General features: G+C 35.6%; 1 protein-coding gene across 7 annotated transcripts in view; it reads right to left on the bottom strand.

Annotated features, from left to right (window-relative positions):
- how (protein held out wings) overlaps window positions 1-15,904 on the bottom strand; it is a 143,241-nt gene that overhangs the window by 9,257 nt on the left and 118,080 nt on the right. The window contains exons 4-7 of one of the 7 annotated variants that reach the window (XR_015537906.1): window positions 12,842-12,985; window positions 12,351-12,453; window positions 11,512-11,826; window positions 4,244-8,431 (exon numbers count right to left, since the gene is read on the bottom strand). Coding sequence is in view for 6 of the 7 variants with exons in the window: in XM_022086684.2 (XP_021942376.1) it covers window positions 4,267-4,340; window positions 11,512-11,826; window positions 12,351-12,453; window positions 12,842-12,985 (636 nt within the window). In the remaining variant the exon portion in view is untranslated. Of the gene's footprint in view, window positions 1-2,900; window positions 10,020-11,511; window positions 11,827-12,350; window positions 12,454-12,841; window positions 12,986-15,904 lie in introns of those variants that run through there. The other 6 variants (XM_022086684.2, XM_022086687.2, XM_022086686.2 and 3 more) reach the window with 6 other exon arrangements.

The raw sequence follows: 15,904 nt of genomic DNA, 5'->3' as shown, positions 1-15,904 counted from the left end.
AATAATGGATCATTAAAGGCAGCACGTGCCACAACTAGCAAGGTTCAAAGTGAAACATTTTCATTTTTGAGTCACAAGAATTTCTGATTTTGAAAACGACTCTGCAGAGTTCAATTGAAATTACAATTCTTGTTCTTTAATTTAAGAGGCATTTTGAATTTGTGAAATGTCTTAATTATTTGGTACTCTAAATTAAATTACGGATTTTCAAAAGTCAAAAAGGCATACAGCGAAGCAACAGACAAATTTCAGCTTTTCTGCCTAGGCCATTACACAGTCATTTGTTAGAATGTTTAAACTTTTTAACATTTGAAATGCAGATGGGAACTTTTTTCATGTTCTGAAGCACATTCCGATTAACATCCACGGCTTGTGAACAGATGACTGTATAACGGGGAACAATATTTTAGGGAGCCAGTTTTTATAACTATAAAAATTAGTAACTTGTGCAACAGAGTGCTACGTCTATTTTAGAATCAAATAGAAAAAAATGCATGTTATTCAATAGGCATAGTTGTGCATGTTCAGACTTGGTTCTATTTAAGAGAAAAAGAGAACTGGCTACCCTTAGTGAATAAAAGCAAAGCAATGAATTATTTACTTTAGCACAGGAAATAACAAATAACTGACTTGTTTCTTGCATATTTATATACACAGTTCAGAACGCTTAATGTGAAGATTAAGACTGCTACAAGAAAAGAGCTTAAAAAAAAAAAAACAACTTCAGATAATAAAAATTGTGGGTATAATTCATTGCAATGACTTAAAAACACCCACTGGCAAAATTAGTAGTAGTAAAGCAATCTTAAGATAAACACATTAGATGTGCTGCACAAGAGATTGTTGAGTGAATATGCTAGTCAGGTATGTCACTATTTTGATATTACAGGAAAAAATGTACATATGTCCCAACTACAAACAACACCCATTTGAAGGAACTTGCATTAATTTTTTCAAAATTTAAAATTAACTCATTAGAAACATATAATAAAATAAAAACTGAACCATTTTTTACAGAGGTTAATCAATATAACATGTACAATGGGAATGGCAAAGGGAAATACACAAAGTTTTTCATTTTCAATTACACCCTTTACATATTCACCATGAAACACAAAAGGATTTTTAAAGAGACGGAAAAAAAAGAATAGGAGCAATTATGCAGAAGGTGAAAATTTTAATATACACTTTCTTCCCCTAGAAAAGTGTAAATTAAATTTTAAATTAAGTATAATCTTTTATAGTAGTTACACTGCGACACGACGAAATGTGCGTCTACTTTAAAAAAACCCTAATATTCCAACAGCACAGCAGAAAAGTGTTTCGTCTATGATCTTGAAATCTTTTCGTGGTTCACAACCCCTATCATAAATAACCCATTACATTAAAACCACACAAATAAAACAATACGTATGTCTGATTCCGATCAGTTCAGTAAACGGTAAGACGAACAATAACTAAAACAAAGTTACCAACATAATGGAGAGGAGGTTAGCAGGTGAAAAATTAAATTTACCTCATAAAATTAACTTTGCATTTAAAAATTTTGTCCTGGCACTTCTAAAACTTTTCAGAAATGATTACGATGTGAGGTTGAGAAGTTTACATGAAATTAACGCCGAAATCAATAATGCAAATTTTCATTTTAAAATAACATTAAGAGCAATTTGTGGAAAAAAAAAAAAATCTTCATTGCTGACACAAAGTGTAATTGGCCACGAAGATATTCTCTTGCAAGTATTAATGATTGGGTGACATTAATTTATTCTTTCAAATGGGGTATGAGCAGGGGGAACATAATATTGACAGAAATCACATACTATATGCAAAATGCTTCCGAGAAAGTTGGGTTCAAGTAAAAAAAAGACACTCACTCAGACACAATCCCAGCAGTCAACAAGACAAAAAATCTCCCAGAACACTACTACACTAGCTACAAAATACATACACCATCACTAGTCCCATACAAGCCCCAAAGTGCAGTTTGATTAATAAAAGTTATTATTATTAATTATACACAGACAATTATCACATTCAACCCAAAATTATTACATTATTCTAATAGGAGCATGTGGAATCCAGTCCCTGAGCAGGTATTTTTACAGAACTTATTACACAAATTGTCTGGTACATGAAAGTCAGGCATTTAAAAAGCAATTATTACAAAATGGCTGCCCGTTCGTTAGTGTCAACTTGGCCTTGTGGACAGATCGTTTTTTTTTAGTTAGTGCAAGAATAGGGAAGGTATAGAAGTTTTATGTGTATACTGTAAATTTGCATTTATAAAACAAAAACAAACAAAAAAGTTAGTTTTCCCCAGCCACGGGTCCAAGCAGCATCTTGTAACTCAAGTAGGGAGCATGTGCGGAGCTAAAATGGTTATACTACTTGAGTTATCTGGTACTGTGCACGGCACGTTCGTAAATCTCTTAGCTCCAGGGATAACTGGAGTTTAAAGAATAGTTTTTAATTTAAAAAGAACAAAAAACGAAAACTTCACGAAAAATAATGATTTCACATGTATATGACCCATCAGTAAATGATTCAAAATGGGTCAACACTTGTGAAACGTGGTTCAAAATGCAGATAAAGTTAAATTTCAAAGGGAAGACATTTAAGATTATGTTGTTTTGACTTACAAAGACTTAACTGAAAAAAAAAGTTTAAATGATTAGTTTAGGCGTGTCTGAAAACCTCGTAAGAATATGAGTTTATGGAAGCAATGCAGCATCTGTTTAAAAATCAAAGTTCCATGAGTGGAAATTTGTCTTCTTGCCATTGTGTCACAAACAATGTTATACGACAGTTGTTGTTCACAATCCCACAAACTCATATGTCGAGTGGCAAGAAAAGGGAATGTTGAGAACGGATGATCTCAAGAGATAATAAAAGTTTCTGTCTGTGTTTTTTATTTACTGATATTTTCTTTATTTTATTTTCTGATTGGAGTTTTGCACCAAGTATATACATATCCAATAAAAAATCTCATTAGAGTGGATCCACAGGCACAAGTTGCCTAAGTCAACAAAATACAGAATAGTTCATAAACTGGAAAAAAATATACAGAATATAAATAATATATTATGATGCTTTTCCACCCCCCTTCAAGGGAGGTTACCATGTTCATACAAAATCATGACATTCACATTATATGCTCCTTTTCGAAAATATACAAATAAATGATATGAGGAAAGAAGGGCATGTGTGTGTGACCCAATCAGGGCAATCTGTAAGCTTCTCCTCACGGCAAACATCCATCGATCAGTTACTCTAACATGGAAATAAAATATCACAACCATACAATAGACAAATACTATATCAAAATGCTAAAACAGTAAGTACTGGAAGAAAAATGTATAACATATAATGTAAATATTGCCTATATGGGGCCAATAAAAAAACTTTTAAAAAGTATAAAAATAATACAATTGGTGGCTATTTTATGTACGATCTTCTATGTGGGTATAAACACATACAAACTTACTGACTGCAGAGTTCGTTTTGCACCAAACAAGCATGAGAATGCTTTCGGTTACTGCAGTGGCCATGTAAAAGTATACTTCTCTGTGACCACCAGTATAGGTTATTTTTTTAGCACCAGTATTACAACTAATTCATAAAGTGAATGAAAAAGAATCGCAAGAGAGTCTCCCCAATTAAATTCTGACTGCAAAGATGAGCTTCGGGTGGCAATAAAAAGTACTGTAAAAAATAATGCATTCAAGACTAGTTATAGCAACAAATCACATGGACTGTGATCGATCATTTAAAAAATAAATACCTCTCTATACTCGGAATTATCGACCTACTTTGCTACGGTAACCAAACATCTGAAGCCACGCACTATTGGTTACAAGCACACATAATGTTTATGACAGCAAATATTTTAACTTAAGACTTTCGTACAGAATTGCAATAGCAATTATGTCCTTCTTTCCTCTGCCTACATTCCCACAAGTAAAAAATAAGAGTAAGGTCTGAGTACTTCACTTACAGTCCTTGATACTCCAGAAGAAGTTATACATTCATTCTTTCTTTCTGTTTACAAGTAGTCATGTTCCTCGCAACATTTACTATTAAAATTCGCGATACGACAGCAACGTCTTCCAAAGCCGAGATCAGTAAAGAAAAATACAGAAGCAAGAACTGAAGTCAGACAAACAGACTTTACGTTGTCGCAATATAACACCTACAACAAATACAGTCAAGTAGAGAGGTACCAATGAATAACAAGAAAACTAACCTTGCCACAGGGGCACAGACTTTTCATGAAAGGGCCCCGGCCCTTTGATACGGATGTTCCCGTAACTGACCCAAGTGCCTCCGTTTAGCTGCTGCACCTGGATACACAGGCACAGAAAAACAAATTGTTTTAAAGCACATGATTCTGAATGGTTTCCCTACAACACAGGTACATCAGACTCCTGTCAGGCTTGCATCTGGTCGCAACTAACAAAAGAATTTTACTGATTGGTAACTTTACATTGTCATTCTGGGTTCTTGCAGATCAACACGACAGTGGAGGATGATGAAATAAGGAAAACTATGTCAGAAGCACAATACATTACTACGGTAATTACAATTATACACACAGCGTACCTGATTATGTTACACGGACACAATATTCTGTATACCGAGAACTATAATCAATGCCTGGGTCCTTGTGGAAAGAAAGGAAGAATTAGTAAGAGCATTAACAAGTGAGGTATGATATCATCTAAAGAACTGAACGCAACATACAAACAAATGTTCTAAGTACTTCTAAGTACCTGTAACTATAACAACAAGATGTAGCTCCGCTAGAAATTTGTTAAATGCTCTGAAGAGAGATTATTTGCATTAAGCAACCTCCCCTTTTCCAGACTGATCAGTCATGCAAAACAAAATTCGAGATGCATGTTAAAGTACGTTTGAAGCAAATTATTCACTAAATCGAAGAAACAGGTTTCCGCGATACTGAATGGGATGAAGAACACAGAATTAGCGGCTTTTACAAATTCCAGCATTTTTAGTCACTGTGACAAGACTCGTTATTTAAACTCTGCCTCTTATATCTTGCGGAAAATCCTGAAACAGTGATCTGCAAGAACATGTATTCAAATGTTAAAAGATAAAAAAACAAAGAACAGAACATGTACGTTAAAAATCTACATCTGAATTTTACAACAATTTAATTTTTGTGGCAAACTTTTCATCTCTCTAGAATTTTATTGAAAGATAAGGAAAATTATTAACTAAAAGTTTGAACAGTAATTATTATTAATAATTCTAAATGGCTTCTGTAAAAGACTTTTAACTGCACCTGAAACATACTATGCACAAATTACAAGTTGAAACTGTGTAGATGCAAGCCCAGGACACTCACTACAATGTAAAGACGTGTGATGTACCTAAAATACCATTGTACAAGTGTCGTAACTAAACAGGAAAGAATTCTGTTGTCACATAATGCATGCATCCTTCAACAAACGAAGGGACATTAACCGAGGCTATATTTCTCAATTTAACACATGCACTAAACGGCACTGCTGTTTATTGAAAAGGTCTGCTAAATGCAGTCCTAACAACTTGATAAAAGATTAATTATTCATTTACAAACTTGCACAAAAAACCAAGAAATGTGTACGAATATTCCAAAAAAATAAGTATTTCCACCCAAAACATCACCATCAATAAATTGAAACCAATTGTAATAAAAACAAAGGTTTAATTTCCTTATTAAATTCTTGCATATTATTACATCAGCAACTTCTCTGTGTTACAGCATCCTAAGATGATTCCACTTTATGTACGTTGTCCGTCCCAATAAGCTTATATAACAAAATAAAGAAACTGAAAACCTGATTTCCCAGAATTTATCAATGTATGAATTCACTATCCTTCAAGTTTCTTTTTCTAATTTCAAAAGTTTGCATGTTTTATTTTCTTTCTGCCCAAATATCACTGCCACAATTTTTTTGACAACATTAAGGAGCTCAAATGAGATCAACAACTGATATATGCTAAAACCTGCTAAACATTGTATATGGTTTTTTTTTAAGTTATTTTGGGTTTATGCTTAGTCCTGTGAACAGGGGCTTCACTTCTGAGCCAGTGCTTAAGAAACTAAAGAAAATTATTTTTATGGATATGCAGAAACCTGAGACTCAAAAGATACATGACTAATCTTAAAAAAAAACTGTCCTTCATAACAATATAAGCTAGTCTTTTAAACAATTAAAGTATATTAAAATAGATAACACATTAAATACCAAGATTTTACGTAACTTTCTGCCGATTTTCTTCAAAATGGATTGTGTTACATTTTTTATGCAATAAAGTTTAATTACTAAACAGCAATGCCATTTTTAAGAAATATAATGTAAAATTTCCTTATTTGTATTGCTGAAATAGGCATTTATTAAATGTAATTGTTTTCCCTGTTTCAAACTAATAAAACTTTCCACACATTTTACACATTAAAATTACTGTTCTAAATACTGGATTTCATCCTCAGATAAAAAAAACTCGCTAAATAAGAAAACTTGGAGCACCGTAACATGGGTAGAAACTTTCTTATGGCACTAATGTCATATTACCATGTCAAACAATTGTGTGGTATTGACCTCACAGGATAGTACTTAACGCCTACTGAATCAGAGAGACGACGCGTCCTCAGACGTGATGCGACACGTTACACCTTGTGTCACGCAGTTGCACACCACAACATGCTTGGCACGTTACATCCTCTTACAATTTTGACAACTCAAAACACTGAAAACTTACTCGTTGTAATAAAATTAACTACATAAACACTATTTTGGCTACAATTCAGTCACACAACCAAACATACTGTTTATTAATACGGTATTAATATTATTGTGAAGACAGCAGTACCAACAGCTGTTTTACCTTTGTTAACCTTACTGGTAAAGTAGTTACTGAATTATGAACGGGTAAGTTGGGAAGTTAATAACAATAATAATAAAAAAGATTGCAATAGATCATTCTTTCAGATAAATGTTTGGTCCCTCAAGCTCGATAGTTATTAAATTGTCAGGCACTCAATTCTCGTAAAATTCACGAGGAATTTGTTACTGTGTTTTACTGGAGACGTTAACAGAGGGCATTGTTATACTGGTTTTCTGATGTTATTTGTTAATTCTGTTAAAAAAAAAATTGAAAATATAATATAAATACATGGAAATTGTTTAACCATCACCAACATTTGATTTTTATATAGCTTTCATTATATTTATTTAAAATGGGCTCTATAGCAGCTACTAATACTTTCAGTAATATAAATACTTTAAACACCCATCACCAGTTTGAAAGTCTTCATTGTAATACAATAAAAAAAAAGTTAAATAGAAAACTCTTAATAAAACATTGTCACGTTCATTCAACTTTCACACAGTAAATCATTCAAAACAACCTACGAACTGATCACGCCAAGAAAAAAACACACATTTACTATATTAAGACATATGCCAATTATACAATATATAAAAATTCCTTCACAAAATTAAAACAAAACATCACTAATCCCCGAGTCTTAACTCGGATGATCCACCTACATATCACTAACATGTTTATAATATTTATATACATATTTATATTGTATATAAAAAACACGGGACTAATTATTAAAGTTTATTTTCTTCTTTGTGGTTACCTGCACTGTCACACACTTAAAAGAAAGTCATCACCCTGGAACAGTTCTGCAGAAACAAATTTCTCATACGAATATTATACCGCCCAACACTGCGCAGGCAAACTGCTGAAAAGCCGAGGCATGCTTCCCCCTTTTTAAGTTGTACTTTGACTCTTACGCAAAATTACATCCTTCCGAGACACTGATCCGATCAGACTATGCAGTTAACGCATATTGAAAATTATAATACTATCAAGACACGTCATGGAAACTCCTAAGCGGAAGAAAAAGGGGGGGGGGGGGGAGAGAGAGAATGAGAGAGAGAGATGTAAAGAGTTGCAACTTCTGGTCCAGTAAATCATTCAAATAATAATTTTTCATAATCATTGTTCACGTATTAGAAGGTATATCATAAAAAGAAATAAGATTTCATTCATTGAAAATGAAATAAATAAGATTAAATAATTTGTAAATAAGACAGTATCAAAATTCTAACACTAATTACCTAGGCAAATGTTTTAATTTTACAAGAAGGATGTGATTAAACATTTTGCTAACAGCTGGAAATGCTGTTTTCTTTATGCTTCTACAACTTCGATAATGTTACTGAAGGCACTTGCCAAGCAATAATTGGGCAGCGTAATAAAACTCTCGCTATTGTTGGTCAATGTTCGATCTGGCAGACAGCAGACCTCGGTGGGGCCGCTCCTTCGTGCCGTGCATTTACAAGCATGGGCTACCGTTGGTCAGGCCATCGCGCATGCAACCAGTGGTTCACACCCCAACCGTGACCCACCGCTGCTCTGGAATGACCAACGGAGATCTTGACACACGTCCGTACAACTTCTGACCACACCCATAAACTTCTGCTTACATAAACTGTGTTCACATTAGAGAGTATTTAAGCATACATAATGTTCAAACACCATTTGAAAAAGGGAGTCTGAATTATGTCAGAAAATCTGATGCGTTTTAATTATGCAGGCAGAAATAATGATTAAATAATTTTGCTAAATTTCCTAGATCTAACTATGAGATGGTGGACTAGAAGAGGATTACACAATTATCATTAGAAAATTCTAATCTGTGCACTGTTTTGCGTGCTTACGAGACACAATCATTACCATGAGGGGAAAACAAGAACTTACGAAAATATTGCTATATCTGTTAGTTTGAAGAGGTTACGATGGACTAAATATGGATCTCGGATGCAGTAAAACTCACACACATAATTTCTATGAAAATTTTGGAAAGCAACTATTTGAAAGATCAAGACTGAGATTTAGGCAATATTAAAAAAGAACCTGAAACAAAAATCTTCTGGTAGAAGTGAAACTGACTGTTTCATTCCAACGACAAAAACTTTTTTAAGTTAATAATGTTGAATATTTGGGTTTAGTACCTAATGGATAGTAAAACTTGAAAATAAAGTATGCTAAAGTACGCTAGACTAAGCCATAAACTATACGATCAACAATACTTCTGCCTACATCAATTGCATGTTTCTAAAACAACTTTATGAAACTACTACTGCGCTTTTGCCACTATAATGATTATAATGAAGTCTAGTACCATGAAACATGATAAATTTCTGCTAAATGTCAAGCAGCCATTGTGGTACTTTCTTCTGAATGCTGTATGATAAGATAGTGATGATATTTCAAAAACAAAAACCTACGTTCCATCCGCTGGACCCTACGGTTATACCCCGAGTACACCGTTGTTCTCAAGGCTAACACGGATACTGACGTAAAATTTAAGGCAACGTGTCCCAAATTTTTTCTTGCATCCCTGCCCAATTACTTTCAGTGTTCGAACAGTTTCGTAAGTTTCAAATCCAGAGATAATTATGTACCAGTCACACATTACAAAATTTCCATTATTCCATTTCATTAGCGTTGCTTTCAGTGACGTCAATCAGTCTGTTTTTATATTTTCTTCTAAACTTCTTTGTACACCCAACAAATCACCAGAACACACAGCGAATATGCAAAAATTTAAATAACTAACTACACATTAACAAACTTCTTGAGAGTCAAGGAATTCCTCGCCTTTTAGAGAACCCGACGGATCATTACCGTCTTAACAAGACTGGTCTCCATCCTGAGAGATGAATCAAATACATGACCTTCAATCCTGTTTCCCTATGATCCATTTTAATATTATCCTCCAACCTATGCCACATCATCTGCTTTACAACAAATATTTGTATGCGTGTATCTCGCCCATGCACATTAAATGCCCTTATCATCTTTACAAATGTTAACGGATAGATAGGAGCAACGGTCTGCAGTAACTGCTGGTTTCATTCTTGATTATGGTTGCATCTCACAGCGTTAATTAGAATCGCAGGACAGCAGTAACCACATCTGTTCACATCTACTATCTGAAAATGAAAATGATTACTTCCTACATGTGAAATCAAGTTTTGGAATTTATGTATGCTTCTGGGTGGACTGCGCACTAAACTTGCAAGTGTTAGGTTGGTACCAGACTTCACGTTTCATATACTTAGTGGCAAAAACCCTGGCAATCATACAATTCACTGCAAATAAAATCTGCTATAAATAAGAGAAAATTAATGAAAATTGTAAATATCTAAATATGTCAACTCCCACTTCATTTCCCAGTTTCTTCCTTTATATCAAAATTTTGCGGACCTCGGTCAATTTAAATAGCATACTTTGAAAAAAATACTCTAACCAGGAAAATGACAGCATTCTTCAATCACTTGCGTGCGACACGATAAATGCAACAAATGTCTCGTGAGGACAGATTCTAAAGGGGGAGGGGGGGAAAAAAACTGTACAAATGTATAAATATTATATCAATAACTATTAAAAATTGCAGTTACTACTCTTGGTTTAAAACCAAGCCACCTGGTGGAGAACATACTGAATTAATTTACCATTCCTATGAAAACATAGCGGCATATCACACATGATACACACTGACGTGTTCTTGGAACATGACTATATCAGCGGTAATTAATTAAAAAAATTACCACATTGTGATGTCTGCAATGACAACAAAAAGTAACTACAAATCGATTACTACCACTACATACTGCCCACTCGCCAGACAGCTCGTCAACCGAGGAAAGAATCAACGTGAAGCGGTATTACTGTAGAAATTTATGTTCGTACCGTGAAATGATTGGAACTCAACTGAAAATACAGAAAATTGTTCAGATAATGACGCTTACTAAGAAGTTGAGCTCCAGTGGATGAAGTGGGAGTATAAACACCTAGTCAAAAACAAAGGAACAGTTGCCGCACAGTATTACAGTGCCGTGAAGACAAATCAGCGATCAGTACGTCATATTTTGAACAGAAATATATCACACTGACTAAACTTAGTGTTACGTCATTGGGCTATTTTTCTTCTTGCTTCCCGGGACACAGCTCAACTCCTCAGTAAACTACAATACAGACATATGTAAATTACGGCACGAGAAATTGTTTAGCGAGATAAAACACGTCAAAATTCACCAATATTTTGAGCGTTGTTGATCACATTTAAGAAAATGCTACAATTACAACTTGCAGGTTGATTCTTTCATGTTGAGTACTGTACACACAGTCAAAACTTACGTGCCAGGCCTCGTAAGAAGAAGGCAAGGGGAGGCAGACAGTGTTGAATCCACCAATATACAGGTGGGGAAACATTTCATGTGTTGACACATAAAGCTCGAACCTAAAAATCAACATTATTTCTCCACTGGCACAGTGGGGAACGACGGCAAAAATATTTGCCGACGTGCAAACAAATGAGTGGTCGATGTGATGAGTAAAGCTTAGGCCTAAGGCTAGGTTTTCTCCACCCATGTCAGTACAGAGGGGGGAGGAGGAGTCAATGTCAACGTGCAAACAACCCACCCGAGTGTTCCGCCGCGGCGTAATCTGTAAGAAGTGGCGATGCTGCCAGGGCTGCATAGTTGGCATAATCAGCATATGGCGTGTAGATGAGCCCATGTGGGTCGTGGGGTGAGAGAAGTGGCCCTTGGTGCCCTGATCCATTCAGAAGAGAAGCTGCTGTTGTGGGTACAGGGAGCCTGGGGGACAGGATCAGTGGCGCGCCCAGAGGTGTGCCAGGGTTACGCATCGGCGTCGCCAAGCCCGGCATCCCTGGAGACAGCAGTCGCTGCGTCTCTGCCGCAGCTGCCGTCAGCCGTCGCCACTCCTCATCACAAGCTGTAAGTCAGCACATAAGTCACCTTCCATAACAAATTAACGTGCATTACTTTCATCGACCAATAAGACGAAAAGTAATTTCAGGATCACAATAACACATTTTATAACCAACTAACCAACCAAAAAAAAGTTCATGCAACTAAAATTAACTAAATATGAACAGCATGCCATGATATTCCTCCTCTTCTTCGCAACTTCTGACTTCCTGTAAACAAGAGTGCCAACATGCTGAACGAAAGGTCTCTAGTTTTGTGTGGCAATAGATCCTTATTTGGAATTTGTTAAAAAAAAAGCACAATATTCACACAAACATCATCTGTGTCTGGGAGCTATGAAGCTGCAACACAAAATGTTCTAAACATAATCAAAAAGTGACAGTAAAACACCTACAATGATGCTAAAACATGCATTTACTTACTAAAGCGTATCTAAAAGTTCAGAGGATTATGCACGAAAACTATCAAAATGGAACACGAGAAGTCAAAAGAGAGACCGAACTGACCGGCAGAGAACGGCATGAATACCTGCTGCTGTTGCCACTGCTTTGATGCTCGAATCCCGATACGTTCCGTTTATGATGGCCAGCTCCATCAGCTGTCTCTTCTTAAGCTCGTCTTCTCCATCGGCCTGTAAACAGTGGAGATCGGCCGACGTCAAGACAGGTTACTGTTCCCAGTTGAAGTAAGGCAATAAGAAATTCTTGTATGACGCTGCTTCGTCACTTACTGAACGAAGACCCTGTTACCTGTCTCCCAATATTTATTGTAAATTTTCATACTTTCCACCCTTCTCACACACACACCCCCTATGAAACAAATTTGGAAAGGTTTACTCCAATTATGAGTATAATACATAATACATTCCAAATGCAATTGAATAAGAAAATAAAAATTTCTGGAATGTATTTTTCCTGCAGTTTTTTATACTTTTAAATGATTCAGTGATTCTAACACAGCGACATTTACATGACGGACGTGCGCCAGCCGAAGCTGGCTCTAGGTTGGAATCCACTCACCACGGGAATCAGAAGTTTCTTGACTTCGTCAACAGCTCGCTGCATCTTCATGGTAGCTCTGTTCTCCGTGTCCTCCACTGTGATCAGGACATGCAGCTCGTCATTCAGGTGTTCCCAGTTCGGCTTCCCTCTGTTAAGCTCTTCCTGCGACCAAACAAGCACCAGTGTTACAGGAAGAACAAATCTAAAGCTAACTGTACAATTTTGTTCAACATATTAAAACACCCCCTCCCCTAAAAGTCACTCAACTGCGTTAATTTTCATCCAAGAGGAAAAAAAGTCTCAGTTCAAATTAACTGTAAACTGTAAGTGTGTGAAAATTACTGATAATAATCAATAAGAATTACTTCAGTGGTTGGTAATTAATAGATTTTAACATTGCCCAAACACAATTTGTTTCAACATACTAAAAAAAAGTACAGTCCAACCTGGGGCAGTACGACCAACTTGCTTGAGCAGTGGAGATAAAAAATCCCACTTAATACACTAATATCAATTTTACTGTGCTCAGTTAATTATAATAATTCTGATCGAAGCAACATCCTAAGAGAAATGTAACGATTTGCTGCTATTATATTTTTAGTCACCGAAATTCTATAAAAATTACGGTCTTAAAGGTAATTTGCATTAATTCAAGTTCATTAACAAATGAAATTAAACCAGCTGTTAAATATATCGTCTGGTAAAGTTGTTCATAAAGCACCTAACAGCAGGACCAAAATCCATCATGGCCGTCCACCTACCTTGTTCGTGCATCAGAAACTGAGAATAAGTTATTTGCATTAATTTTCTATCTTGACAACATCTGATTTGTTGAGTGACGGGTTACAAGCACACAAACAAATTCTACACTTAACATTATTAAAATATTTTCAAAACAACAGATTAATAGCCAACCCAACAAAGAAAGAAACATACCAAAAATAACCGAAATAAATTGTATAATGGTATTTACTGCAAACTATTATTTGAATTAAGTAATAAAATGATCCCATTGTTATGTGTCTTTCAGTATTGTTGAAATTAAAGTTTTTCCAAGCTATAATTTCTGTTAACTCCGTCCAATAAAAGCACACAATGTTCATGGGTTTCAAGGGAAGAATTAGAAAAACAAACAGACAAGACAATTACGAAGTCGAACATTCTCGGAAACACCGATTACAGACATTATTACACCTCGTACACTGACAATCACAATTAAATAATGTGTAATGGTTTGTCAAAGTCCTTCAGAGGACAGAGACCAAAATGTCAAAACATTCTGCTTCCTATGCCATTAAATGCTTGAACAATAATGCCAACTTTCTATTAGTGTGTCTGTGTATTTTTTTATGCATAAATATTTATAAACAATGTCATGGCAACACTTTACGGGGGTTTTGGGCTCACGGTTCCAACTATATCTTCCGCCTGACTACCGATAACCAAAGTTTTTCTTCAGTTTCTAATACCTGTTATTGTAACAATGAATGTTTACCAGTTCATTTAGACGAAAAGTTCTGTTATTAAAATGCAAAAATTAATATTAGAATGATGGAGAAGGATTGCCACCAAACAGCCTTCACATTCAAAATACCTTACACCTTTCTGTAGTCTATCGCAGTGGTATTCAACCTGGGGTACGCGAAGACATCTTAGGGGGGTACGTGAAATTTAAAAAAAAAAAAAAATATTTTATGATAAACACTGAATAATCAGTAATGTAATTTATTTAATTTATCTTAGATGTAGATTATATACTATGTATAACTTTAATTATACACCAACAACTTCAGGGGTACAAAGTTGAAGAGAGATTATATTTGGGGGTACGCGAACAAAAAAGGTTGAATACCACTGGTCTAGCGTGCTCACAAAAATACATTACAAAAGACAGATACGCCACTGTCATCCCTGAAACGAACGAACGAACACTCTACAGTCTTTATTGAGATATTCGGTACCAATAATAAAAGACGGTAAGAAACAAAGCACATTACACACCACATAAAAAGAAAGGTACATAACACACTGTTTCAGATACTGAAAATAAACTGTCCATTATTTGCTTACTTACAGTTCACATTCCTATAAAATGCAGCTTGAAAAGTGAAAATAAATTCATCAGAAAGAATGCAAAACAGCAGATACAAACCAAACAGAGATGAATTTGTGCAAAGTGTAATGGAATGATATTTTTTAAATGTTGTTTATTATATTCAATTTTGCGAATATCTAAAATTATACTGCAAACAATGGAGAACGATCTCAAATGTTGTACAAACTTTATGTTACGATATTACTACAGTAAGTAAAAAGTTATCATGAAAATTCATGACGGACTTGAGATAAAGCTAAATACACATCTTCGCTTCAAGTTGGCTCTTGTGTAAAAAAAAGGGTTGCTGACCAATGGTCCCATGAAGTTTCTGCTAGTAGCTCAACTGGTCAAACAATTCCCTGTCTCTGACAGAAACTGGAGGACAACGGAAGTCCTGAGCCACACGGATCCGGGTCTGCACCCCCCAAAACCCTATTTTTGTAAGATCCACTTCGATCTCCCCTTTCGTTTTTCCAACCAAGGTTTTGTGTGCGAACTCGTACACGATAAAGGGTAGCAGTTTGTCACTACAAAACTTTCCAAAATCAACCCTATTAACACTCAGAAGTACTTTCAAAGCATAATTACGAGTGTCTACTACCTCCTTAGCTTGGCTTGGGGGTGTTAATCGAGGATAGGTTTAAACACTTTAGTTGGAAAACCTGAAGGGAAGAGAGCGCTTGGAAAACATTTTTAAAATGGGCCTTCAACGAATAGATTACAATGGTGTGGATCAGATTCATGTGGTTCGGGATGATACAACGAATTTTCGGGTTCCATTCAGAATCAGGATTCTCGACTCACCGGGCAGCTCCAAAAAGCGAACATAATGCGGTGGGAGGGAGGGAGTGCTGTGTTCTGTGCTCGTTATTTTAAGAACAGCTGAAGGGAAGAAGCGAAAAACCTCTCGTGAAACGAAACACATCCGCCACACAAGAGGTCAGACGAACCCGGTGGGCGGGGAGGGGGGGGGGGAAATTCAT

This window comes from Zootermopsis nevadensis, unplaced genomic scaffold (genome assembly GCF_977971745.1).
Source record: "Zootermopsis nevadensis isolate Lab colony 2312 unplaced genomic scaffold, Znev_1.0 Znev_ptg000030l, whole genome shotgun sequence".
NCBI classification, from domain to species: Eukaryota; Metazoa; Arthropoda; class Insecta; order Blattodea; family Termopsidae; genus Zootermopsis; species Zootermopsis nevadensis.
The sequence above is the reverse complement of the archived record's forward strand: the minus strand, read 5'-3'. Positions and strand labels throughout refer to the sequence as shown.